Below are 27,971 nucleotides of genomic sequence, written 5' to 3' on the forward strand. Positions count from 1 at the left end.
GGAAAAGATCATGGTGTGGGTTAAAATGAAAAAGAAAGTGGCAAACACATAAGCCGTAAGCCTGCTCCGCCTCAAGCCTTTCCCAGCTGACCCAGAGCCGGTCGCGGTGCACCATACGCCTGCTGCGAGCTGTTCAGCACCGCGGACAGTCGGACTAATGGGATGTCGGACCAATGGGCTGTCGGACCAATGACATGGACCCTTACAGAGTACTAACAGTGAAAAAAAAAAAAAACTATGTTAAAGGGACAGTTCGCCCTCAAAGTCAGTCTTACCTGTAGTGCTGTTTATTACTATTGATCGTTTTGGTGTGAGTTGCAGAGTGCTGGGGATATCAGCCATAGAGATGTCTGCCTTCTCTCCAATATAATGGAACTAGATGGCACTCGACTTGTGGTGCTCAAAGTGCCAAAAAATACATTTGAAAAAACTCAACAGCAATGTCTCTTTCCAGAAATCACCAGCACATTACTCAAGCTAATCCACAGACCTTATTGTGAGCAGTTTCATGTTGGAACTATTTTCACTGAGCAGAAGAACTGTGCATCTACAGCTAGCTCACCTAGCAACACCAAGTCTCTTGTCCATGAGTAGATGCATGAGTAGAATCTAGATTGATAAATAGCACTGCAGGTCAGAGAAAAAAAATGACTGGTATTTGTGATTCTGGGGGGGAACTGTCCCTTTAAACCTTCTTTGACTTTCAGATGATGCTAACCTGATGGTGGCTGGTCCCTTCCCCAGATCGTAGCGGAACTCCAGGATCCCTTCATTGAGTGACAGAGAGATGAAGTCTCCTTTTCCGTCCGATTTTTGGCCATTGTAGAAGATCAAACCGTTGGAGTCATTGGCCATGAGAATCACTGTCACGCTGACCTTTTGACTGCAGAAACAAAACAAGCAAAGCGTCTAAACACAGGCAAGAGTCAGAGATACATTACTATACATACCTGAGATTTAAACAAAAGATGCTTGCTTGCTTGTTTTTGGTGCACTGGTATTCTGTCTATATGGAAATGAGGTAGAGATACTATATATTCTCGGTGCTTAGACCTACATGACGTATTATTTGTGTGACATTGTCTTCAGTTCAGGCTTAAAGCAGGCAGCGCTGCCTCAGGCACAGAACAAGCTTAGCCTATGAAAACTACACAGTATCCCGTGTTAAGTAATACATGCAAGTCTTGACTAGGTGTGTTTCATGCAGAGATATGGGATTACCGCAGATCATGCCCGTAGAGATGGAGCCCCTTCAGCTCCAGGTAAGAGTCTCCGTTGAATAGTGGCATGTAAGCCCCTCTCCTCTCAGCCACTGGAAAAACAAAGAGACTGTATTCATCCTCAGGTCCCGTTTTTGTTGCTGACAGAATTGAAATTCAGGGATAGTCAGTACATCTTTCAGGGGCCTGTCAGCGTTATGGAAAGAGATGGATTTGTGTTTTCATAGCCTTTGGGATTAAGACTTTCTCTTGACAGAAATTCAAACAAAAAAATTCAAAAACCCTTATGTCAGACTGATTACACAGCCCGCCACAGTGTAACAAAGAACCTTTGGAGACGTGTAGAGTTTAACACCACAGCCGGGACCCATGAAATAATGCAGCCATTGTATTTTGGCAGGCCTTTTTACAAATTCATGTCTTTGCGATGGGTCTATGTCTGGCTGTCCCGTTTCTGGCTGTCTGGAGTGATTAGGACAGGCACCGTGCCATCCTTCTAACAAGTGGCTTGACATTAAAAATCAGTCAAGTGTCACCCGGGGGTATGTGTTTATGGTGTCGTTTGCAAAAACTACCATCATTCAGAGGCAACACTAGAAGCTCACGTACACACAAACACACACAAACTAACACACATACCTATGTAGCCGGCAAGAAAAGCTTTTATTCGTAATTGGCTGGGATTAGCTGAGTTGAGTCAGGATGGGGAAGGCAGACGGAGATGAGAAAGCTAATTAGCTATTGTGCAGAAGACTGCTAATGATGATGGCACGCACCATGGAGGAGTGGGAAAAATAGTCTTGCATACGCAACAAGGATTCACGCACTAAACTGAACTCTATTAAAGTAAAAGAGCGGCTTAGAATGTTATAGAGGAGTGCAGAGGGGTTTCTCTCTTTTTCACCCTGTGTTTCAAAATGAAAACACCGCAATCAATAAGTCACCACAGGTCCAGGCATTGGAATGAGTTGAGTGACCAGGAAAACCCACATGACGTATGGGGAGTTGCCCTTGACGACCAAGAAAAGTTTGTCAAGTTGAAGTTTTCACAGCTGTCCTTTGCTAAAGGCAGAAGTAAATGCCTCAAAAAACAATACTCACGAAGCTGTTGCATCTAGTGCTCAGGTTGACGGTAAGCTCCGAGGTAATTTTGTTTGTATTTGAGTAATGCTGCCTAATTAGCACTTGCAATAAAAGCCATCAAAACAATATAGAATTAGGAAAGGCAATAACAAGGCAGGCAAAATGCACATTTTGCCAGTTGTAATACTTTGTAGCTGCAATCAGAGCTCATGATCCCGCCCCCCAATCAATCAGCTCTTCAACAGAATTGCATGCAGTGTGAATCAGAGACACACACACTCTCTTTCGCTCTCTTACACACTCACGCACACATATGCACATTAAGTGGTCTCTGGCTTAATGTAGCTAAGGAGCTCAATGTTAAACATTGTTGAAATTCAAGTTCCCCCCCCTGCAGTTAGTTTTCTCAAGGACCGGCTGAGTCCAAGTGATCCTTCTTTCATCGCTAAATTGTAATGATTTACACTATCACAGCGTAAAAGCACCAAGGAAAGTAGGCCATTCAATACTATTGGAACACCCTTGAGAAAAGTCCTTGATGGTGAATATTATAGCAGCAAGCAGCACTGACGAACCCTGGCAGAATTGAAATGGAAACCATAGCTCATATGAACGTGCGCACACACTGGGTTACACACTCTTAATATTACGACTAATTCACCTTCGGGATCTGATGAGTGGGCTCTAAGCTACCTGTCTTTTTAACTGTTCTCAGTGCAGCCCTCAGAGGGTACGTCTGCCTGACTGCCGCCTTATCTGTGAGTTCCTGTCTGGGGCTGACACTCGGGCTGACTGACGCTCCCATTAATCACTGCGGGCAGAGAGGACTGATGCGATTAGTCATCTCATTGATTCCAGCGAAAAAATAGCCTTTTGGAATGGGAGACGCTCTCGCTCACACAGCATTGATTTTGGTTCACCTCAATTTATTTTAATCACCTGCTAACTGGGACTCGGGGCTTGGAAGGAGGCTATTCCCATCTGGTTTTTCTAAATTCCCTGGGATACAAGGGTGCGTGTTTCTCTTTTGTTAGGAATGTCCCTGAGCTATAACCTGAATAAATAAATAAATGTGCACGTTAGTGTATTCTCTTTATTCCCAGTTACAGAAGTCAACTTCAGCAAACATTCATGACAGTATCTACAAAGCCAGGGAGGGAAAAAACATGGGTAGACTTCAGAATGCGACATCGCCAAAAATGCTAATGATGAACTTCAAAAGCAGCTGAGCTGTGCTCTGGTCTTTTCCCCAACCGCGTCCCGGTTCTGCCATGTGGAGCTAAGTAGCAAACACGTTTGAACACAACACCTGTGGGCGGATAAGCAGGGAGAGAGGGAGTGGAGGAAGGCTGCGGCTTTGCTGTCGCTTACACTAACAAGCGTATAGTCAAGTCAATGTGGTGAATGGCCCGACGGGGCCAATCATCTTCCTCAGTTCTGCAACCCACCGTCCCTCCCATCCCCTCCCAGCCTGAAGGCTCGACCCCCCCCCCGCTTCCTTCTGCATTTGATCTCCCTGTTTGATTCAGGTTGGCTGGAAATGTCACAGAGCGGAAAGCAAAAACGAGGAAAAGAGGCAAAAATTGAGGATGATGCTACTCTGCTGACTCCGGACCAAAACACTGGTACTCCTTGATAAGCACTAGAGACAACAACTGAGGCGTGAAGCTTAGGAGGTACACCAGAATACACAGTGTTAAGTCCAATTACCTTTCTCGCAGTGCCTCCCTTCACGTCCCATGGGACACTCGCATTTGTAGCCTCCCTCGGGCATCGCCTGGCACTGGGAGGATGGATGGCACCTGTTGGGCTCGCATGGGTCATGGACATCAGCACAAGTTGGACCTACAGTAGACACACACACATACAAATCCCCCATGAGAAACCCACCACCATTTTCAACAATTTTCTCTTTTATTCCATTTGAGAGGAGGAGGAGACAAAAAAGCGGGGTATGTGGATTTCCTCTGTAATAGAGGTCATTTTCTAATAGGATTTGGAAATATTACACATCCAGATTAAACAGTGGAGAGCCTCCCCACCATGCGGCCATGTTTCTGGGCCAACGCCGACTGTGGGAAAGGCTTGGGAGCGTCTGGTGGATGATGGTTTTGCCCTCTGCCACAGCCCATCTGAATTCACCCGTCATTACTTTAGCAGTCAGAGCCTGTGGTGAGGAGAGCGCTTTAATGAAGCCCATCCCCGCTGAGCTCACAAGGCTCCCCGGTTTTTTCCTCAGTCACTCTTTTGGAAGCTAGCTTTTATCCTCCACTCTCACTTCTTCCCTACCACAGCTCTTTTTTCCACATCTCTTCCTTCTCTACTTTTTACTCTGATGCTCTCACCTCTCTCATTTATCTGCCTGTCCTGACATGTCCTCCCTCTAACTACAACCCTCTCCACCCATTCATCCTCTCTTCGGGCTCTCTGTGATCTGTCCCTCCCCTCGAGATGCGCAATCTTGGCCACTGTCAAAACTGACATGATGTCAAAATTAACTTGAATGCAAGTCCGCAGGCAATGGTCCAATTCTCATTATCACCATTCACTTTACGCCGTGTTGCCAAGACAACTTTGATCACAGCAATGCTTCTTCAGAGTGCAGGGTTATCTTTACTTCTTCTAAGGCTTCTCAATAACAACAAAACATAAAAGCACCTCTTATATGAAAGGCAATAATAATGTAATGTGATACTTTATTGATCCACATTTTAAATTCAAGGAACAAGGCTCTTAAAACTTGGCTGAGAGGTTGTTTCCCTAACCACGAGGCTGCCCCCGTGTGAGTACAAAATCCTTTACTATTCAAGCATGAAAGTTAACTCTGACAATTAATGTCGTTCTGGTGTGAAACTTTTCAGCAGTAGGCTGTGGTTCAACCAGCAAGGGGCACGCTTGGCTAAGCACTGATGGTGTCTGCTCGTAGCTATATTCTCTCTGAGTTGCTTGTTAGTTGGCATCTGGCGGAGGGATAAAAAAGGAGGAAGGGATGTGGAAGCAGAGATAGGCCAAAGGCCAATCACTGAGCGTTTGGTGGAAGTTTTCATGTTTTCTGTAGTGCGTCAACATTTAATCTCTCATTTCTGTGTCGGACACACAGATTTGACGGTTTTCGTGTTTACAAAATGACTTCCAGCTCTCCTGCTGGGGGCATGAGTTACACTGTCAAATTAGGCTGTCAAGCTTACTTAGGATTTGTGAGTAAGTCATGACCATAGTGAATCCCAGAAGAGAAGGCAAAGTAGACATATAAACATAATTTTAACAAGGTGTTAGAAAAGTCTGACATCTTTTTTACTTATGTCCCCGCATTGGAATTAACCTCTTGACTGTCTAGAAATCCCAGTATTATCATTAGGAACCAGTGGTGGGACCAAGTCATTGTTTTACATGTCACAAGTAAGTCTCAAGTCTCTGCACATAAGTCCCAAATCAAGCTCTCACCCAAGACTGGTAAGTCCCAAGTCTGAAACTTCAAGTTATGAGTCATAAACAAGTCATAATTTCATAAATTATGACATCCAAGTAATAGCATAATACATATACACATAAGTTTTATTTATTTGTTAAATTTGTTGGAAGTTGTTGTGTCTTTGATCTCCACATTTTGCATACCACAATCCATTTTTTTTTTTTTTAATTACTTTTACCACTGCAGAATTTTTGTATGTGAACAACCTTATCTTTTGTATTTTTTTCCAACCAACACTTAGTAATGTACCATTAGTTCTTTATATTTCTCTGCAACTTGACTGGATGCTGTTGGATTGGTTCAAACAAAGTGCATCCAGGAAATTGAGAGTCAGACTGTGTTAATGTTAGCTGATTCAGGAAATGAATGGCGCACATTTTAAAAAACAGACTTTTTAATCTTTCAAAGTCAAAATCGAATTGCAAGTCTTTTTTAAAATGTTGTCAAGTCGGGTCTAAAGTTATTAAATTTGTGACTTGTGTCTGACTTGAGTCTAATCATGTGATTCAAGTCCACACCTCTGTAAGGAAGCTATCCTTTAATTGGCATCTTACCCCAGAAACCTTTGCTGCACTTGCAGTGGAACATCTCTGCCTCCTTGACCTGGCATGCAGCACCATTCTTGCAAGGGTTGGGCTGGCAGGGGTTGTTGCCACATTCACCCACACCGCTGCCATACAGACTGTCACCCCCGTTCTCCTGCAGGTTGAGCAGCCGGTTGTTGACATCCAGCAAGCGGATGCAGCCCACCAGACCTGTGGCCACCTCTGTCCTTTCCCTCACACTTAGGAGAAAAAAAGCGGAAAGATAAAGAATGTCTTTTTTAACACAAAGTTTGACACAGCCTCTAGTTTTAATTATTACACTCCTGACCACTACTCAATAACAATGAGCTTAGTGTAAAGAATATACTATATGGTGTATGCTGTATAATACTGAGGATACATCTAATGCAACAATGTACATTAAAGTTGTAGTTGGTCACTTTTAATAAATCATATTTCTCTGCCTCTTAATAGTGCTTTTACCGGCCTTACTGCACGTGAACAAAAACAACCAATCAGAGTCGAGGAGTCTCTAACACGTCTGTCAATCACTGCTTGTAAACTGCAGTCAAACTGTCAAATAGGCAGCCCTGATCAAATATGAATCAAAACTCTGTTACTGCATTGCCTATTTCTTGTGTCAGATGTTTTCAAAAACATATTTTAGTGTGCTGTTTAGCTGTGAAATGAGAACGTTTGTCACCATGCCACCATGTTTAAAACACTTGAGCCAAAAACAGAGCACCGCCCACCGCCCTGAGTGAACATTCTCATTTTATAGCTAAACAGTGTGCAAAAATATGTGTCTGAAAACATCTAAGGTGAGAAATAGGCAATGCAGTTTACAAGCAGTGATTGTAGTGACTGTGTGGATGTAGTGACAGTTTCAGTAAATATGACACTAAGTTATTTTCATAAAAGTTACCAACTGCAGCTTTAATGTATTACAAAAAGGGATGAGGTGAGGTCGAAGAAATTTCCAAGATTCCAAAATCTCATTAACTGGTTAATCATAGAGCTACCTATGATCTACTTACAGTATACTTTTATAACTCTCAAACAGAGTTCTATACTGGATGATCTAAAATTCACCTTAAGAAATATTTTAACCATCAATTATTGTAAATCCAAGACATTAATTTTGTCTAGATTTCGTTTAATTTAAGAGAAGCCACAGTTAACTGACTTTCTGTATGATTTTCTTCCTGACTTGAAAGTTATCACAACGTGTAACTGTACACAGATGGTCTTACTCCAGCTTAATTTCCTCAGGCACTCCCCCGATGAACAGGTGGGTGTCAAGGTTAAGGCCGTCTGTGCCGCGTGGACTCTCGCCCTCGATGTGTGGCTCGTTGTCCACGCTGAGCATTGCATTGCGGCGGTTGCGTGTCACCACCAACTGATGCCAGCGGCCCTGATTGACTTTAACTTTGCTGATCACTGTGCCTGTGCCTGAACCTGTGTTGAACCTGAGAAGAAGACAAACAAAGCATATTCATCCAGTCAACTTTGTCCAACAATCACATTACATCTGCGGCACACTTCATATTAGTTTACAGCACTCCAGGGGCTTATTTTCCACCCAATATGTTTGCTCGTTATCGTGCAGCGCCTAATGACGAGCAGATATCTGCTCATATTGTTTAACAAGACGGAGAGGGATGAAAGAAAAAAGGTACAGGATTTCCCATTTGGGATTCCAAACTATGTGACTGGAATGATGCAGTTACTCACTTAAAAATGTCTTCACACCCTCTTTTTTAATTAAACCTTTTATCTAATGAGGTTTTGTTGCAGAAAAGGCCATATCATCACAGAAAAGAACTATCGTGAATGTGCACCCACACATACGGTAGTATTAGCACAACCTGAGAGCAATTATCTGCCACAAATAATTAGTTCTTCTCCCCACGTCTTGGATTTGCAGAGCTGTGGGTGGTAATCTCACAGCTGTATTTCTGGAATTGAGGCAGAGCTCCATTTGAAAGCACAAGTGACTAATGATCTCCTTTACTTTGCTATTGATTTCTCTCTGAATAGAGAAATCTAACCTGGCCAGGTTGGGAGGAACTGAAAAGGGCTTGGAGGGGTCAGGGTGAAACATAAGACCCAAAAGATAAGGAAAGCGGATAGTGTTTGAAATAATAGGTCCAAAGCAGATACGCCGCAGAATCTCTGATTAGTCCATTCAGGTCTCCTCTGAGAATGCTGCCTCACCCCCAAATTATTTTTTATGCATACAATGCTGCTGTGGGGCAACAATGAATACTGAGTGTTTTTACAGGTTTCTGGCAGGAAAATGGTCCAATTTAAACAAATTGGATGAACCTTTTTGGTTACTGTCAGTCTACTGCTGGCCTTAAAAAAACATTTTGTTTAAACCCTGTTACACCTAGAACCTAAAGGGGCACTGCAGCATTTCAACAAATCACAGTCACTTTAATAGTCACAAGGAGTGAGCCTCGCTCTGAGGCTACAAATGTTAAACTGAGGGCATGCAGATTGAATTGGATCCAGTATAACATACAAAATAATAATATGTAGTTTGTAGTTAAGTAAATTAACTACATGACCCAAAGCAGTTAACTACTGAAAACGCTATTTGATTTGAATGTGGTTAATCTGCCACCTGACAACTGCAAACTGTAGTTAAACAAGTAATTACAGCACATGTAGTTAATTACTCCCCAACACTGTTTCATAAGTACTATATGTGGCCTCTATTCTACTGTAAAATGTTGAGTCACATGCATCTATGAGCCATTACTGGATGCATTTCCAGAGGTCACTGATCCCATCTGTGAATACAAACAGTATATAAACCTTCATTCCTAATGTATGTGTTTACAAACTACATATGAAATAGCAAATTTGGACATCTTGCACATATTTCTGTACATATGTTCCCACCATCTGTAAATGTGATCACGTGATTGGCTTATCTACTAGTTTGAACACATTTCTGTTAGCGTGCCTTTGTAGCCTTAGCCTTCAAATCTGTCAAGAAGCTTTTGTGTCTTTTTTTTTTTTTTTCTTTTTACATTTTCTGGCAGTGGTGTTTTCAACATGTTTACTTGCTGTAATTATTTGCCTCATTATCTTCAGTGCTCTGTATTTGTTTTATTCTTATCTACATCCTCTCTCAGCTGCTGCTGCAATGACCCCGTTTTCCCACAGGGCATCAATTAAGTTTCATCAGATTTAATCAAATAAAAGCAAGAGAATCACCCGCTTCCCCTCCTGAGTCTCACAGTACTCACCTGAGCTCCACCTTGCCGTTAACCAGAGCCAGAGAGATGAAGTCCTTCTTGCCTTCCTGGCCATTGTAGAGCAGGATGCCCGTCATCTCGGATGCTCTGAACTCCATGGCGATGCGGACCGTGTGATAGGCGCTCATGGTTTGGAAAGCCAAATATGATTGGCCCCCAAATGATGGGATGAAGTACCTGATCACTGTGGGGGAACGAAGACAACAAGCCAATCTTGTCATTACTAAATGATTTGCTTTATCGTGGCGTAATAGGCATTTAATGTGCATAATTAAGTGTGCGCGGAGGTGGCGTGTCACTGGCTGTTGATGACAGAGAAATGAGCCTTTCTGTCAGATTATTTGAGGAATGGCGTTTTTCCAAAATGCTTGACGAGTTTATCAAAAGGAGAAGGTCGAGAAAGAGGAGGAGCTGAGCTTTACAGCCACCCTCAACTCACACACATTCAAGTACTTGCGCGCGCACACACACACACACACACACACACACACACACACACACAGGAAAACCTTTGTTTTTCCGCCACTCGACAATTATGATTATTATCATCCATTTTCTCCCCAGGCTCCTTTTCTCTCCGTCCATCTGTCTTTCTGTCCGTCTCTCTGAGGAGAATGGCAGCTGATGAGCTCCCTCTTTTCTAATGACTTGATTGATTTGGGGGAGGCTGGATGCACGCAGTTTGTGTGTGAGCGTGCGTGTATGTGTGACTTCATTTAGCCACTCTAACTCAAAGACACACACTGATTCTCACCAGCTAATCCCCATCAAAGCAATTAGTGTCAATTATCTTAAGATGCAGCTGCGTGAGGTTGCTCCTCATCCCCCAAAAATCCCAAAGTAGGGTAAGAGGGAGGAAACAAAAGAGTTGTGCTTCTCAAGAACTTCTGCTTGATTTATGATTTTCTCCGTGGTGCTGATTGGATTCTGTGTTGCAATTGGTGAACGGCTCAGCGGTTGCTTACTTCGGAAGTGCTGAACCTGTCTGAATCACTTGAGATGAGGTTGAAGCGCAGGAGGACAGATGTTGTGTCTGACTTGATCACACCTAAACTCTTTGTTCTCAAGTTTTTGAAAAATCTAGTGTAAAACTGATGCCTTGTCTAGAGCTCTGATTGCTGTTGTCTTATTGGGCTAAATATGACCCAATAAATCCACATCTGTGACCACATAACAGCGCATTTACATATTCCAGCACTAACTGAAAGTCATTATTCACACTGCTACTCACGGTGTCACTTTGCAGCCACTTTGTGAAGCTACAATTAGACAAACCTACTGCTTAACAGAAGGAATATATGTCCTTTTTTCTTTACAATAAGAGTTTCATTAAATAAACCTTTAATATTTGATTTTTTTTTATCATAATGGTGTGTTTCTGCTACTTTATAAATATATTAAAGCACTTGAGGATGTGGTTAGCAGTGATTATGGAACAGCTAAAAGGGATGATTGGCACAATGGAAAGTGGAGTGCCTCAAACCCTCTTAGTTCCCGCAAAATCACTGTCAACGTCAGCCTTTGGTGGTTTCTTTGTAATTGCTAATTGCAATAGTACAAAATTATAAGGAAAGTCTGTTCCAGCTCATTTTCTTAGATGAGTTTGAAATAAGCTCAGACTTTGAAACTTTTGAGAGTGATAACAAATATAAGAGAGGGAAATACTTCCTAATGTATGAGGAGAAAGAGAAAGCTGGCTCACCCTTCTCACACACGGAGCCTCCTCGCCCAGCGGGGCACTTGCAGCTGAAGTCGTTGCCGTCATCCTCGCAGGTGCCCCCATGGAGGCAGGGGTGGGAGCTGCAGGGCTTCTGGGCCTTGTGGTGAAGCTTGCCCCGAACATGGGCTATGGTGGTAGCTGGAGGCAGCGCGGTCGTGGTAGTGGTGGTGGTGGTGGTGGTACGTCTGCCATTGTAAGGTCTGCGGGTGACATACGGGGTGGTTGGTGGAGGCCTGGTGGTGGTGGTGGTGGTGGGTGGTGGTGGTGTGGTGACCGGCGCGGAGGTCGTGGTCGTACGTCTGCCATTGTAAGGCCTGCGGGTGACGTATGGGGTGGTTTGCAGAGGCCTGGTGGTGGTGGGAGCAGCTGTGGTGACCGATGCCGTGGTGGTGGTAGTAGTGGTGAAGACGGGAATGGAGGAGAGGCCTGTCAACGGTGCCGGAGAGAACAATGGAAATTAGACAAAGAAAAAGAGACGTTAAAGTATGTTGAGCCTGCGGTCCTGAGATTTCCTGCTCAAGACCCGTAAAACCTTTGATAAATCACCTCATGAATAACTTAAAACCCCTTTTCATTTTATTAATCCCCACACACTCCTGTTAAGTCCATACTGTATTACCATAATTGGTGAAGCGAATATTCTCGTCCTCTGGCTTCTTCACGGCAATGCTGGTCTCTTTAGAGGCCTTCAGCTGTTTAAGCAGGGCTCCTTCGATGTCCTCCACTGTGTATCTTGTATCTACGATAAACAAGAGGTACAACCACTTAAGACAAGGCCTCTAAGGAGCGCTCCAAAGCAAATACAAGACTCTTGCTTCTTTAGCGGAACAATGAATATATCAGACTGCCCTGTGTATGACAGGTGGAGGATCTCCAGGGACCACTTGTCCTCCACCCGCCGCTTGTCCGGCTTTTTTCCAGATGAATCGCTCTCATAACGTTTGCTACAGATGTTCGCTTTACAGGCCATGGAGGAGCAACGCTTAACTTTGCCCCGTACAAAGGGTATGAAGGACACTGAACGACCGTCATAAAAAAGGGGGGGGGAAATAAAGGGTGGGGGGTGGGATTTTGTATGGTACAAAAAGACCTTAAAGGCCCAGTTGTGGCGTCAACCTGAAAATCAGGTTTTGGTCGTCAAAACTTCAGAAGGAAATATCCATGATTAATAAAAGGTTCAAGGAGGAGGGGGTGCGGGTGGGGTGAGGGGTAATCAAAGTTAATTCCATAAATGTGACTTTTTCTGAAATGGTTTTCAGTCGATGCACCTAAATAACGTGACAATCAGCCACTTTATTGACATGCAGGCTGCAGTGACCTTGGCCATAACAGCTAGAAAAAAAGAACACTTTGCAAGACAGCTAAGCAGCTAACAGTTTGTTACTTACAACTTCCAGGTAATTTCCCAAACTCATTGTAGATTTGTGATATATGCCACTTTCCTTTAGTATATGTGGCACACTTTGAAACTATTCCAGACGCCTGACATTTTCAGCATCTTGCTAGCATATCACATGTACTCAAACTGTCAGTTGAGTAAGTCAGAGTCATAAAGCTATCGCTAAGTTCAAGTACCCTAGATTAAGATGAACTAATATAATCAAAATGAACCAAAAATGAACCACTCAAATACTGATTTGGTCACCTATTACCATGGCAACAATCAAAGCTTCGATGCTGCGAAGCATTCCGATCAGCACTGGAATCGACCATATCCTTTTGAACTTAACTCATATACATACAAGACTGTCTTAATAATTAAGAAAGTCAGCAGTTTGTGAGTGTAGGAGTTAATAAGCCTGGGATTACAGCACTCATGATGTAAACAAACCCTCAACAGATTGAAAAAACATTAGTAACAGTTGTTGTTGAGTGTTGGTCACTGTGTTAAGAATCCTGTCAATCAATTAGAGAGCAGGTTTCATTCCTGTTACGAGTTTTTTGGGCACACTTCTATATTTATTAAAATCACAAATTGTACCTTTAACTGTACAGGTGACACATAGAGGCGCTGATTCAGAGCACAAGCCAACATCTCACCGGCACGGTCATTTAGGGAACTTTTCCTGGTTCTGACGAATAACAAATACCACTGTGAACATCTAGGTTGTGGTTTTTTTAACACTAGGGCCAATTGTTGCAAGCATGGGATTTAGTTGGCACTGAAAAGAAAATTTAAAAAAAAAGATACAAATGGGGAAAAACATTCAGTGCCTTGCAATGTTATGAGCCAAATAAAAACTCAGTGGAAAGCACTGAGAGAGTGCATATCTCTGCCAAGGATGCACAATCCTCTTTATTTGTTATTGTAATAATAGAAAAGTTCTTAACCTGCATCCCGATCTGAAAGAGAACACACATAACAATAAAATAAGAATGACTTTTTTTTTTTTTTTTTTTAGAAAAACTTAAATCAACTTTATGCTTTTTATGAGGCAGAATTGAACAAAATTTCAAATAGATGACTCATGGCCATTTAAATGAGTTTTGTGGCTGTAGTGCCACCTGCTGTAGAGGCAACATGCCATTTGTGTTTGCAGGGTCACTCAGACTGGTTATCTGCAGGTACAATTTGGTTGTTATTGCTGTTCTTTCAGGAATGGAATAGTCAAAATATTATTCAAAAATGTTATGCACTTAATTTAGTGAGCACTGAATGAATTGTGTAGGAGGAGTAATAAAAAATCCCGAATAGAGTGCCAGACCAAGGAATCCAGGAGAGAACAAATTTAGCCTCTCCGCCTTACAGTCCAAGAGTTACCAGTGAAAATGTTAAGTGCTTTAAAAATGGTGATATGGTCACTTATGCTGCATAAAAAAAATAATTAGGTCTTCATTGGCCGGTGGCCTAACTTTTATCCCAATTTCATTTATTTCAAGCAAGTAATTTTTGTCTTGGTTGCTGAAAGACAGAACAAACCCAGCACATATCCCTCTCTATAGGCTACTATACTTCACCATCTTTCAGTTTTTTTTTTTTTTTAATCTTTTACTCTATATTAAGATCTCTCACCTGGTTTGAAGTGGGCCTCCACAAAGGCCAGGATGGAGTTGCTGGGTGCCAGGCTCCGGACACGGACGCTCATAAAATCTTTGCGCACCTCTGACTTCCTGAACAACTCATTGAGCTGAGGTAGAAAGAGACAGAGAGAAGGAGGGAGGAGGGAATGGACAGAGGGAAGAGATGATAAATGAGGCTGGTAATGAGCTCCACGCTATCATAGCAGCGAGTCCAATTCCAGAAGACTGTACTCTATCTCCAAGGAAGAAAGACTGCCTCTCAAATTGGGGTGCAGAGAAGAAACCTATCGGGTGTGGGTGCACAAATTGACATTTAGCTGCAGCCGTGGCATTAATTATAGAGACAAGTTTTCGGGAGGAGCTAAGATAAATGTCGTGCAACCCTGACATGTGCTCCTGATTGGTTTTGCTTCTGATGCCCCCCCCCCCCGCCTGTGTGCAACTTGTAACAGCCAGAAGAACTCCATAAGGAGGTTTGACTAAAATGTTTTTAAAGCCAACGGGGATATTACAGCAGTAAGACTGAAGCTGCCTGAAGCCAAAAAATCTGGGCCAATATTTTATCTAAAAATTGGAGCATTTTCATGCTAGAACTTAAAAAAAAGTTACACATACAGTCAGTGTTTCCCTCATTATTCTGTTCTTGACTGCATGCTGGTGGATTATTCCTATTCACACACTCGAAAGCAACAAGAGACAAGAGGAAAATCCTCCCGCCTCGTCCTCATTTCAGCTGCTGGTTACAATTGCAGGAGCCACTGGGCCTTCTAACCCACTTTACTGGAGGATCCTCTGAGTGGCCACTTCCACTGTTTCCACTGAGCACTCCTCCACACGCCCCATCTGCATCTCACCGATTTTTACCAAAGCCAGTCATTGTCCATAAAATGATGTTTTTAAATAAGATTTCCCCATTATGTGAGACTTCTATGAAAGAGACATATTCAGCTGGAACTCTTGAGTTTTGTGATGGAAACAAATAGTCATTTTGCTTACTCTACTACTAATCATTTCATACTGTTTCAGTCCAGATTAATAAAGTCACTTATTTCTTGGTTCATTCGTTTTTGTCAGCTGCCGCATCAACATTGCTTTGCCTACTTTTCCTTTTAAAGGTACAGTGTGTAGGATTTAATGGTATGTAGTGGTGAGGTTCTCTTGTGTGCCAACAATGTACTGTAGGAACTACAGTGACTGATGCTAAAATGCAAATGGCCCTATCTAGAGCCATTCTTTACTTTGTCATTCTGGGCTACTTCAGGAGCAACATGGCAAACTTAGTGGAGGAGGCCCTGCTGCGTATGTACAGGGTTCCTTCACATTTTCCATTTCAACATGTCATACTTTTCCAGACTCAAATTTTAAAATCTCTCAATAGATTGGTTGGACCATATTTGAAATCTAAGTACAAATAGCTTGATGTTTATTGCTTAAATAAATACTTTTACAATCCAACTGTTGACATGTATGTTGCATTCTGACTATGCATGCTGTTATGTTGCCAAAGAAGTGCCAGAAAAATGTAGCTACGCACTGTAGCTCATATAAATTAAATTCATACCAAACCCAGACAAGTTTCTCTGCCAAAAAGGAAGCAAACTAACCTGTGATACCTATACTTGTACTATTTTTTTAGTCTCTTTTATAAATATGCACTTACAATGAGTTGAAAAAAGTTAAACAATTTAATTTTCCTTCATCTTTATTTACTGTGTTAATGGAATGATCATATCGCAGAAAAGGCAGTCTGCTTACTTTTCTGATAAATACATCACTGCATAACTCACAAATGTTCAGATAAGCTTAACATTTGGTTATCTGTGATGCTATGTATATATGCAATTCAAAGATATTGCTGCATTGTCTTTTTCAAGCTAATTTGGTCAGAGATGTCTGGATTTGATTCAGTTACAAGGCACTTGGGGCAGAGCTGTTTTGCATGCTGTGACGTACAGCTCTGCGTAGAGGCAGCTCTGCGTAGGAGTGTGTGTTAAGTCACACGTCATACTTCTTGCTATGCTTTTGACAATATCAAGCGTGCTCTGGCCCACACTCTCTCACACAGAGGGAAACATTTCGGCTGTGCCGGCTGCCTGCTCCCAACAACATGAAAAACTTTGCTCGTATGATCAATTTATTTTTGAGATTCTGAATTTTATCTTTTAGAAAGCACAATTGGGGCGACAGTCTGGAAACAAAAATATGTTTTTCAATACTTATCCTGTCTTGGAAATCACTCAAATCAAATTCCACACTTTTCTGTAGATATAAATGGCTCATTCTAAGGAAACAAAACATAATGACTCTTAGTTTTATATAATTATACACTGATAAAAACATAGGTATGAATATTATATACCATGTCTGCCAATATAACCCACCCCAAAAAACTAAGATACTGTATATTATGACGTTTTCAGATCCTGGCAAGGTGAGCTCGGATGCAAACAGCTGCTGATTTGATCAACGAGGCTGACGATTCAGCACACTCAAGTCAGCTTGAGGACTCAGATTATTCCCTTCATGTGCTGAACGTCTCTAATTTGTGGGTTGAGGTGTGACGGCAAAGTAGACGAGTCAAAAATAAAATCCTCTAAAGCTGGCTTAGGGATGGAAATGATGGACAAACTCTCCTGTGGACAGTCTGACCTAGAAACCTCCCGATGGCTCTTTCCTCTCCTCTTCTTTCTCTTATATATATCCTAATTTATTTACTAATTGTAACAGGTTACTGTGGCTTGATTCCTTGTGTGTATGCTATATATCTGTGTGAGCACTTTGTGTGTGTTTGCCCGTGTGTGTGTGTGTGTGTGTGTGTGTGTGTGTGCTCGGTGTGAGTGTTTGGAGATGAAGAGGGGGTGGTTGCTATCAAGTGGCACACCAGGCTTCAGAGACACATGGGCTTGGAGTGTAACAAGCGCACACACGCACAAATCGCTGTGAGGTAGTAGATTAGGTCCCAGTGGGGGCTAGTGACACCAGTTCAACAGCTGGTAGATGTGTACTGTGTACACAGACACACACACACGTCCCCGTTTCATCAGAGGAGCGAGGCCCTGGCTTGACAACAGAGACATTTGTTCAAAGGTCTGAGCTCGACAGAGAAAACGGACAGCGGAGAAATTCGAGCAGGGCCAAACCGTGATTACTGTACAGGCTCTATGCCTGCCTCGGCCTTGGCTGGTGAACAGCAACTAGCATCTTGTCCAGAAACTTATGAGACTCATATCCAAAATAAGACTTGATTTTTTCAAAATATTTGAAAAAATCCTAATTAATCTCACATGAGATGCTGCTTTCTGTTGCTGTGAAGTGTTTGGCAAGCGATTGACAAATTAGTCTTTGCACAAGTCTGCAGAGAGCTGTTAGTTTTTTTCTTTATAGTTCTCTTATTAAACTTGAAGCGTTTCTGGAAGCCTTGTGTTGTGTCTATGCTAACTCAGCCCTAAAGCTTTAATGCTGTGCTTGAAATTAAAAGCCCCAGCCCAAGTTCTGTGAAAATTCTTAATTAGCCGGCAGTATATGTGAGGAAGTTTTGATGTTAATGTTTGTGAAAAATAATTATTGAACCACCATGATGGACTGCTATCTTGTGAAGAGTCTTGTTTCATTCTGATCCACCTGCGTGGGTCAAATGACTGGTATTCGGGCGCTATATTCCTTTCTAACCTGATGTAACAGTTTGCCAATATTGCCCTTTTATTAAAAATCAAATATCAGCAAGGTTATGTTGTCTTGCTCTGATATGATGTATGTTCCTCTCTGACTGCAGGCAGTGAATATGTTTTTTTATCATTGTTATTTTTCTATCAGATCACCGACCAGAGAAATCATTCCAGCCCAGTGTGACACAATATTACTCAGCAGCTTCAGGGTTGTCAAGTCTGTAAAACCTGCGATGAAACCTGGCTGCCTGAAGGAGGTCAAGAAATTTGATTAGTCTGGCTCTTGGTGAAGAGTTTTAGTGTCTTACGATGCTTTGAATGTTGTTTTTCACACTTGACATGAAGATTGATGGGAATATTTAAAGCTAGACTATGTTATGTTTGCTGAACAGGATGTGGAGATCATCACTTGATTCAGTTGCTTTAAAGCAGGATTAAAAACAGCAGAGGTGAAGATCTGTGTTCTCTGTGGGTTCATCACAAGTGATACCTTACACTTCACACAGTCATTTGATCCATAGCTAATGTACAAAATATTGATTAGTGCAGCTTTAAAGACATTATCATCATAGGACCTTGGAACACAAGCAGGAGACAGTAAACATGTGTCCTGGTGAGGCAGCTGTGTTTTATTTGAAATTAAATGTTAAACTGTGACATGCTAAAATGAAGTGTAACAATAGCGCAAGCAGAGTAGAGTAAAATTGCCTCCAGGGTGACGATCACCTTTGTGTTTGTGTCACAAAATTTCGTGGCAAAATTTCGTACAGTGGCTATATCGGGATACACTGCGATTTATCACCTTTCTTCAACTGCTAATTATGTCCCTCAACATCTGTTTTATCTAATAATCTAAAGTTTCAGTCATTTCATCTCACCTCAGTCATTTTTATTGCAGCAAACTGTATCTATTGGACTGAAAAAGCAATTGATTTTATTATTCCAGTTGGCTACCAAAGCCTAGCTGCCATAAGCTACTGGTTACCAAGTAAAGCTGTAGCAGCAAAATCTCTCAGGGGCAAATTTACAAATAATGGATTGTGGCTGCTGATAACATCATGAATCGCACAACACTTGCAACCACAACTGCCTCTTCTGATTCGCAGAAGATTATTGCGCTAACAATATTATACAGTGCAAATACCCCCATAAAGTTTTGCAGCCGAGTGCAATTTGTCCACTTTTTGTGTCTGACTGCAATTATCCATCCATTTAGCAAAGTCTATGTGTTGTCTTTGCACCAAGAACACATTAGGCAGAACAATGGTAAAGAGAAAAATAAAAAGTGATATTTTCAGACAGCAAGCTGAAGGTCCTGAACGACGGGGTGCAGAGGTACTCATAACTTCAGGCAAGGAATTTAGACATCACAGTGTATATGGGATTGAATATATCTTAGTGCCGTTGGTGTTTTCAAATGCACACCTTCACCCTGCACAGGAAGATGGAATGATCCTGGCTTTACTTACCACCAACTAGCTGAAGATGTTAATAATTCCACTGTAACTGTGTGTGGCTGGTGGCGCTGATCTTTGTGACTTGGACAGCTTTTGCAACTAAGCTCATTTGCATAGAAAGGGGCCAATGTTGCGCCAAATGGATGCACATTACCTCATTTAAATATGTGCAAATAGTGCAGGAGCACAAGAAGCTATTTGCTTGGCAGCGCAGTTAGGAGGGATTTTGAACATTTGCAAGTGCTGTGAGGATTACACAGTTTCATTTGGTCTTATTTGTGCAGGTGTAGCGAAAGCCGCGCTATCCTTTAGTGAATTCATCCGTCAGTATCCAAAATCATGTGATTTATTGTGGATGAATTCTTTAGACAGTTTCATGGTCTCACTTTGATATTCAATGCAAACAAATTGATGTGGGCAAAAATTATTTAAGTAGATTTAGCCAACAAATATCATTATTGTTACTTGAGCTATATTTCCAACACTACACTTACAGCACTCTCTATGCTACGGGCCGTCTCTCCAAACAGCTCCGACTTGGGGTCCTCCATCTCGGGGGTGTAGAAAATCTCCTGGCCCTCAACCTGGTCCAAGTGCAGGAAACCGCTGAACCTCATGGTGGCTGCAAGGAGAGGAGGCGAGGAAAGAAGATGTGATACTGTAACATCATAGCTCAAAACCTTCCTCTATCACTCAGTTCCCGCTGCCTTCACACAGTGCTTGTTTTGGGGGTGGTGCCAGTTTTTGGGTTAGTGATGGATCGTGTGTTCTTGTGTGTTTGGAGTTGGGGAGGGCGTAGTGGTGGTGGAGGTTGTGGTGGTGAAAGAGGTGGACTGTGAGATATGAGAGAAGGAAGGAAGGAACAAAGAAGGAGGGAAGGTGGAAAAACGGGCCAGTTTTACCAGACTGAGACTCATCCCAAAAGCTGGCCGAGGCATGGAGGGCTGGGTAAAGAGACAACAAGTTAGACAGACACACAAATACATAAAGGAAAAAACAACACACACACTAAAGAGGAAACAGCCCACAGGCACTCTCAAAAGTGCCGTCTTCAGCAAAGAGAGAGCCTCCCTGTGCGACCTTGGGGGTTATGTTGTCCAACATCTATCAACTCTCTATACGTTTTTTTTTTCTTTTTTCTGCCAGCTAGGAAAGGGCTCGAAAGAAAGCTGAAAGCGGAGGGGTTTTGTGTGCGTGTGTGAGCAGAAGAACGGAGGAGCATGCGAGGCGCTGATGCCATGCTTCCACGCCGCTCGTAATCAGCAGAACAAATTGCCCAAATCAATCATGGCTGCCCCTGCCTGAGCAACGGCAGGGAGAACGGGAAGAGCACTTGTATGATTATCGTGAAAGATAGCCGTAATTGTCTCTTTAATGCCGCCAGACCGGTGACTGACACAGCCTGGTTAAAATTGCATGAAAAGGACAGCAGACACTGGAGACACGCACTCGCCCCACTTGCGTTCCTTCTGTCTCCCCCTCATCTTTACAGTGCTTTCGCGGGCAGCACACATTGATTCAGATGTGACAGCGGCCATAAAATAGAGGCAAATGGGCGAGGTTTGGCCAATAAGATGAGGGGAGGGGAGAAAGAAACAGAGGGGACAGCAAGAGAGATCTGACTTTTAATCTGCAAGGAAGACAAACATCAGAGAGGGTGATTTTCCAGTTCACTGCCATGACGGACGTAACGAGAGAAAGAAAGAGAGTGATAAAAGGAGGGACAGAGCTATTTGACTATCAGATTCTAGTGAACTGTAAAATGTAATAGATTTGTCTGACTCTCACTGGCATATGGAAGACTTTACAGTAGCTGGAGCTTAGCGAGCCATTAACTTTCACATGAGCATTTGCTGGTCATTATCTTTGATGTCACATGAATGGTATTGCCTTGTTTGAATGTAACATATGGAGAGCCTGCAGGGATTTCTCTGAGCAACACATTAGGGCATAAGAAGCAATGATGCACTAAAGCCTTTTTGGGCACAGAATCCTCAGAGAACGGTATCTCAATACCTGAACAAATAAACCCAAAACAATCTCCATGGTTGAATACAACAGCAGGTAAGTGAAATGACCCTTTAATACATTCTTATCCAAGGTCTGACATCCACTGTGAAGCTTTATAACAGAATACAAAAAGGGTTTCATAGATCTCCTGTGGACTAAACTCAACCTTGAGCCGCCATTTGATGTCTCAATAAAAAGGGAAGATTGGAACAACCAAAAATGAGTCCTTTTCGTTTCTGAGATAGCTGGGCGCACGTCAATAAATTGGACAATGAGATGGAAGCCGATGTATATTCTAGCATGAGGGACGTGTCATTTCACTTCTAATGAGTGGAGGCTCAGCTAAGCCCTCCTCAGGAGGGAAAAGATCCGGCATATCGATCAGCCTATCGCGCTGCCTGCCTTTATTGGTAACACTTGAGCTGAATGAGATATTGATCGCCGGTGCGCTGTCATTGTTGGCTGAGATAAATATTTACAGGCTTTAGCGGATTTGTTATAACTGTTGTCTTACAGCTAAAACCTGTCACAGGTGCTTATAGAGCACATGCTTTTATCATCTGGATTTGGGGCCAAATGTCATCCAGTCCAACCACAACAGATGTGACGGTCCACGTTTCACTTCTGTTTAGCCGTAAATTCTGTGAAACAAATAAATGGCAGAAGGCTATCTTCAGATCATGTTATGGATTGTGTGGCATTGAACTCTGCTGGTTTATTGAAAGGCTTTGGGACCTTCAACATGCCAGAAATGCAACTCTGCACACTAATGTGTGGCCTTGGCTCTTTAAAGTCATGACCTGCAGCTCCCATGGCTGCCAAAGAGAATCCCTCCTCTCACAATCAGTCAGACCAACACCGCTGGGACAAATAGAGAGCAGATTTCAGCAGAGGGATGGAGGGAGAGAGAGCGAGACGGAGAAGCAAAGGGGAGAAAGAAGCCCTTTATCTTTATGAACCGAGTCTGGCAGAAGGCACTGATTGGTACAACAGCGCTCGTCGGCCTCTGGTAGTCTCTCGCCTTTCCCCACGCTCAACTCCAGAGAGAAATGAACTGATGCAAGACTGGACTGAGATTGACTGAGTTGAGGGAGAGAAAAGAGTGAGATATAGTTCAAGAGAGAGATACTGACTGACAAAGAGAAGAATGTGTGTGTGTGTGTGTGTGTGTGTGTGTGTGTGTGGTTAATAAAGGGAGAGGTAGGGGATTAGAATAAACAGAAAGAAGGTGAAAGACAGAAAAAGCAGGAATAGAGACACTGATGGTTATTTATAAACCAAGGCATATGGGCCTTAAAATATGATGCTGACTCTTGGATCAATCATACTTGATTCAAAATTGTGGAGAAAAACTAAAGAAAATGAAACTCACTGGGAATCAGCCACTGAACTAATACCAGAGTCAGACTGTCAAGTGTTGTCGCATTGATAACTACGAATACCTGAGTTAAAACTTCCATTGTTTGCAGATTTTTTTTTTTCATTTCTCGCCACCTGCTAACATGATCATTTACATATGAGGGTGGTGATTCATGAAAGAATCGCTGCAGTAAAAAAAAAATATATATATATATATAGCACCTGTTCATCTGATTGTTTAAGGCAGATGGCACAATATCACTATTCCCGAAGCAAACATTAAATGTGAAAAAAAAAAAAATATTGTGTTGATTCTCAATGCATCACCAAATTAAGGTTATAAATTGAAGACAGGCGTAAAAAAAAAACAAAACAAAACAAAAAACAAATAGGAGGAAAGACGTAAGATGAGACAAGCATTCAGCACAGTGAAAAAAATAGTTGGTCGATCATTAGCATGAGATGTAAGCACTTAACATTGAAACATTAACAACAACAAAAAAATCACAGTAGAAGCTCTGGGATTCAGGCCCACACGTATGGAAACCTGGTTTAAAATCATAAAAAACACTAAAATTCAGCCGTACAACAGACACATTCTCTATAGTATGCAGTGCGGATTGCTCCTTCCATTTACACACACTTGTCAAAAGACAGGCACAAAGTGTTGTTGAGGTTTAACGTTTTTCCTTTTTACTTTGGAGAGAGACAAGCTAGTTGTCTCCCCCTGCTTCCGGCTTTTATGCTAAGCTAGGCTAATCATCTCCTGCCTAGCTATTTATCATAAATATTTGTTAAAATCAGAAAGGGTTTAAATTGTAATCCAGCTAATTGCAAGTGCTGTAGTGGATGCTAAAGTACTGTACCTCAGAATATGAATGGTTCACAAAAACACAAGGGGGGAAGAACAGGGTGACATCCAGGTAATTATGGGCTAGAGACAGTGTTTTTTAAAGGGGCTTTTTGACTTACAGGGGCAGTTGGCGCCCTCTGGAGTGCTGGACGGTGTCTTGCCATCGGGGCAGCAGCCGAACTCCGTGTTGTCACAGGATGACCTGTCTTCAGCTGTGGGTACAGTGGTGCTTGCCAACGTGGGACCTGAGGGATGATACACAGGGGCTCATAATAATTCATGAAGCTTTGGAAAATTCATAAATTCAATCCAGCTTATCTCAGAGGGGAGAGACTTTCCAGGGCTCTGAGGATGGGCAGTGTTTACAAAGTCAAAACCTACAAAATCTTTTGGTTTTTTTTTCAAAACTTGCTCTTTCTTCTGCAGATGGTTGCGAGTTTCAGTCTGCTGACCTGTGGTTGGACACTAACAGAGGCATCTGTCAGGAGTGATTATATGGCATTTTCATGGGAATTGATTTTACACCTGGAACTCATTTTGTCAGGCAGAGAGCACATAATGGGCACTGTTGCCAGTCATGTCACACACAGAGCACTTTAAATGATGAGGCGATGTGATAACTGCTCACTGCTGATTGGCTAACAGTTACCTTCAAGGCTTCCCAAGAGGAAAAAAAAACATACAGTCATGTTTGCGATACGGTCCCTGTATATCTAGCTATCTTGGGACATAAAAGACATAAAAGTGGCTGGGCTTTCTCTCTCTGAAGTATGAGAGTGTGTAACAGCAGCGAGGCTCCGTCCCCTCTAATGATGGTGTTGGTGGAGGGGGTGTCTTGGTCGAAGCGGCGCAGTTTATGGCCGCACAGAGATTAGAAATAATCGTGGAGGCAAACAGCTAGCAGCTAAACAAGTCGTAAAGACGTCAGAGGCGAGGGACGTCCTGCTCAAGGACTTGCGGTCAAAGGAGGTGGGAGGAGGAGGGAGGTGGGGGAGGAAGGGGTTTATAGGGCATCTGTTGGCGTGTGGTTTGCAGATTTACAGATGCTGGGCTGAAGAGGAGAGCACTGGTTGGGGGAAGGAGGGCAGTGCACAACAACAAGGGGACACTGCATGACTCCAGTGGGAGCCATGAGAGCTGTCAAATAAATACACACACACCCACACACACACACACACACACACACACACTGACACACAAGGCCACAGATAAGGGCAGATTTCAACAGAGCAGGGATACAAAAACACGAACAAACGCACACCTCTGGCCTGCTCACATTTATATACTCAGACACTGATATGTGCATTCGGAATTGGACAAACTCAGTGACATGAGGAGAGGGAGATAAGACTAACACACACACACACACACACACACACACACACGCTAGTTTACTTATGACACTTTTGGGGACATTACATAGATTTAACATCCATTTCCTGGGGACTTACCCTAACCTTACTCACCACTTGCCTAACCCTAACCCTATTCCAACCCCAATATTAACCTCACACTAACTTAAACACATACACTCCACTTCACCATTTCCCTTATGTTTGATTTTGAAGATAGCCTGACTTAGGGGCACACACACACACACACACACACACACACACACTCACACACACAAAACAAAGATAAGACTTCAAAATACATATAAAACATACACAAAATCGTAAAGAGACACAGATTAGTGTAGATTTTTATATCTGTGTTGAAATCTGCACTGTACAATCTCCTAATCTGCTCCCATTCTGATCACAGATTGACATGTGTGCTAGCACTTCAGCAAGCACGCACAATGTAAAAAAAAACATCCATGCATGCCTGAATACACATTCATTCACACACACACACACACACACACACAGCCACAAGCTACCGGGTCTCACTGGCAGACAGGCTACATGCCTCTCGCGCCACCGAGCACTTCGGTCAGCCTCTGACAAGAGAATAAATCTAAGACTCTGGGAAAAGGAGAGAGGGGAGGAGGAAGAGCCGAGGAAGAGCACATTGGGGCCATGCCGTTCCATCAATCCTATCCTGTTACTGCAAGCTGTCAGGCGAGGTGGATGGATGGATGGATGGAAAACAACAACAGAAAAATAAAAAAAAGCTCTGATTGAAAAGTCTCAGTCATCCCTTGCTGTCCAAGCAGAGGCCCCGGAACCGCAGCCTGCTGTTACAGTCAGGAGGGCATGTCGAGAAAGATTTGACACTAGTCATGTGACAAGGTATGCAGTCTCCACACACACACACACACACACACACACACCTCAACCTTCCAGTCACATCAGCCTGTCAAGTCAGGCTCCAGAGATCCCCCAGATGCGGGCCAGCGGTTTCATCTGGCCTGCCGAGAGTGTATTTTACAGAGCCTGGGTTTGTTTTGCTAGCTGTTGAGAGCGAGCGTGCCAGTGGAATGGGAGAAAAGAGCATGGGTGATGTAGCAACAGTGAACCATGCAAATACATTCCTTTCTGTCTGGAATTGAGATATACATCTTAAGCGGGTGGAAATGACACTTACAGCATCTGTTTACAAAGCTTCCTCCTCCCTGCCTGCCTGCCTTTGACATTTGTCTCCTTTAAAATGATTTGCATAGAAATACAGAAGCCTGTGCAATTGTTAATGTATCTTTCAATTAACAGATGGTGGCATGAAAGTGTTATGATGTCAACTAAAGACTGAGTTTGTTCAATCCCTTCTTGGAAAAAAATCCCCTCCCACATACCCCTCAAAGCATTATGGGTAATGAAGTGAAAGAGCAGTGATTTACCGACAGGTTCCTCTGCCCCACTGGCCTCTGTTGGGACACCGCTACCTGCTTCCTCTTCCTGCTCCTCCTCTTCTTCGGTCTGGTCATCCCCGCTTGGCTCCCCGCTACCTGAGCCGTCAAAGGAGGTTGCAGCGGCAGAGGGAGCAGGGCTCCTGTTGGAGGAGGAGGTGATGGTGGCAGCGGTGGACTGCGGCTGAGGCTGGATGTGGATGGGGTGGCGGGGTTCTGCTTGGTTGTAGATGGGGGTGGGAGGGTGGGTGGAGGCCGAGGGCTGCTCAGAGGTCTCTGTGTCGGTTGTCCTTGGAGGCGGCATGGCCCACACCATGTTAGGGTGGGAGGGGGCAGGGGTGGTGAAGGTGGCGGCGGCGGTTGAGCTGGGGGTAGTGGCAGGGGGGTTGGGGGTGGGTCGGTCTGCCGGCTCAGAGATGGTTTCTGGTGGAGGGAAGGGGAGGAAGCAAGGAATGGATGAATGACTGAGCAAAGATGAGAATGTTTGATTTTGCTTCACCTAACTCTATTACAACCTCAGAAACCACACCAGAGGAAATAAAAACATCATTAGCCAATAAAGCATAACAAAGCCACTTAATGGTTATTACAACCTACTGTTGACAATAACTTTTTACCTCTGCATTTACTGAATGATGGTGCCCTTTTTTAATCTTCTAACCATTCTCCCTGATGCTCAACACTGTCATTAAGAAATTACATTAAAAAAAGAACACACACAAACATGCAGACTCCCATTTGTAAAAGCAACCTCTGATTAAAACCCTTGCAATGGATGAGATGTCAGGAATCTTTATCTGACAAACCTTAAGTAATGGAAGAGCATCCATATGCAGAGTGAATATGGAATATGCCAACAGATGACATACTGCATTTAGAGTAATATGCAGTGCAGTGGGTTTTGCCTGCAGATGAGTTATGTTGCCCCGACAGGGTTAAACTACTTCAGTTGGTGTCAATGCGTAGTGTGTAGTGTGTTTGTGCGTGTGTACGCATATGGCATGTATTTGTGTGCACAATATGCATGTTCGTGTGTTGTGTGCATGCTGTGCCAATGCCTATGAATTATATATCCATATTCAAATGCTGCCCTCCAGTAGCAAAGCTTTAATCACCAACAGCCAGTGCCTCCGGTGATGAATGATTGATAGAAATGGGGCAAAAAAAGCCGGCTTTAACTCGGGCTTCAAAGACGGCACACTGCTGCTTGCAGAGAGCATGAGCATCCGTCAACGCCACCACAAACACACTGCTGTCAACAGACGCACACAAACACGCACACGCACACATGCGGCAACATAAAAATCACTCCAAATGAGGGAGAGAGAAGAGGCTCTCCACAGAGAGACCATCATTACCAATGCAAAAAGCTCTGGTGCAAAAGGACAAACTGTCTGCGATAAAAGAACGATAAATAGGACAAAAACTCCTGAGGGGGAGAAGTGAAGTTGGCAGGGAGATGCTACGTAAGTGAGTACTTCAGATTTAGCCGAGGCAAAGCAGGCGTGA

At 43.1% G+C, this 27,971-nt stretch overlaps 1 protein-coding gene across 11 annotated transcripts in view; it reads right to left on the reverse strand.

Annotated features, from left to right (window-relative positions):
* The window catches only part of agrn (agrin), a 302,216-nt gene that overhangs the window by 22,603 nt on the left and 251,642 nt on the right, over positions 1–27,971 (reverse strand). For 10 of the 11 annotated variants that reach the window (XM_033628910.2, XM_033628914.2, XM_078170273.1 and 7 more), the window contains 12 exons: positions 26,454–26,885; positions 23,794–23,919; positions 19,947–20,074; positions 14,323–14,437; positions 11,929–12,048; positions 11,292–11,735; positions 9,581–9,773; positions 7,574–7,789; positions 6,330–6,559; positions 4,014–4,148; positions 1,222–1,312; positions 719–883 (listed from right to left, as the gene is read on the reverse strand). In XM_033628910.2, the coding sequence (XP_033484801.1) occupies positions 719–883; positions 1,222–1,312; positions 4,014–4,148; positions 6,330–6,559; positions 7,574–7,789; positions 9,581–9,773; positions 11,292–11,735; positions 11,929–12,048; positions 14,323–14,437; positions 19,947–20,074; positions 23,794–23,919; positions 26,454–26,885 (2,395 nt within the window). The remainder of the gene's footprint in view (positions 1–718; positions 884–1,221; positions 1,313–4,013; positions 4,149–6,329; positions 6,560–7,573; positions 7,790–9,580; positions 9,774–11,291; positions 11,736–11,928; positions 12,049–14,322; positions 14,438–19,946; positions 20,075–23,793; positions 23,920–26,453; positions 26,886–27,971) is intronic. The other variant, XM_033628916.2, reaches the window with a different exon arrangement.

Source organism: Epinephelus lanceolatus, chromosome 8 (assembly GCF_041903045.1).
Source record: "Epinephelus lanceolatus isolate andai-2023 chromosome 8, ASM4190304v1, whole genome shotgun sequence".
NCBI lineage: Eukaryota > Metazoa > Chordata > Actinopteri > Perciformes > Serranidae > Epinephelus > Epinephelus lanceolatus.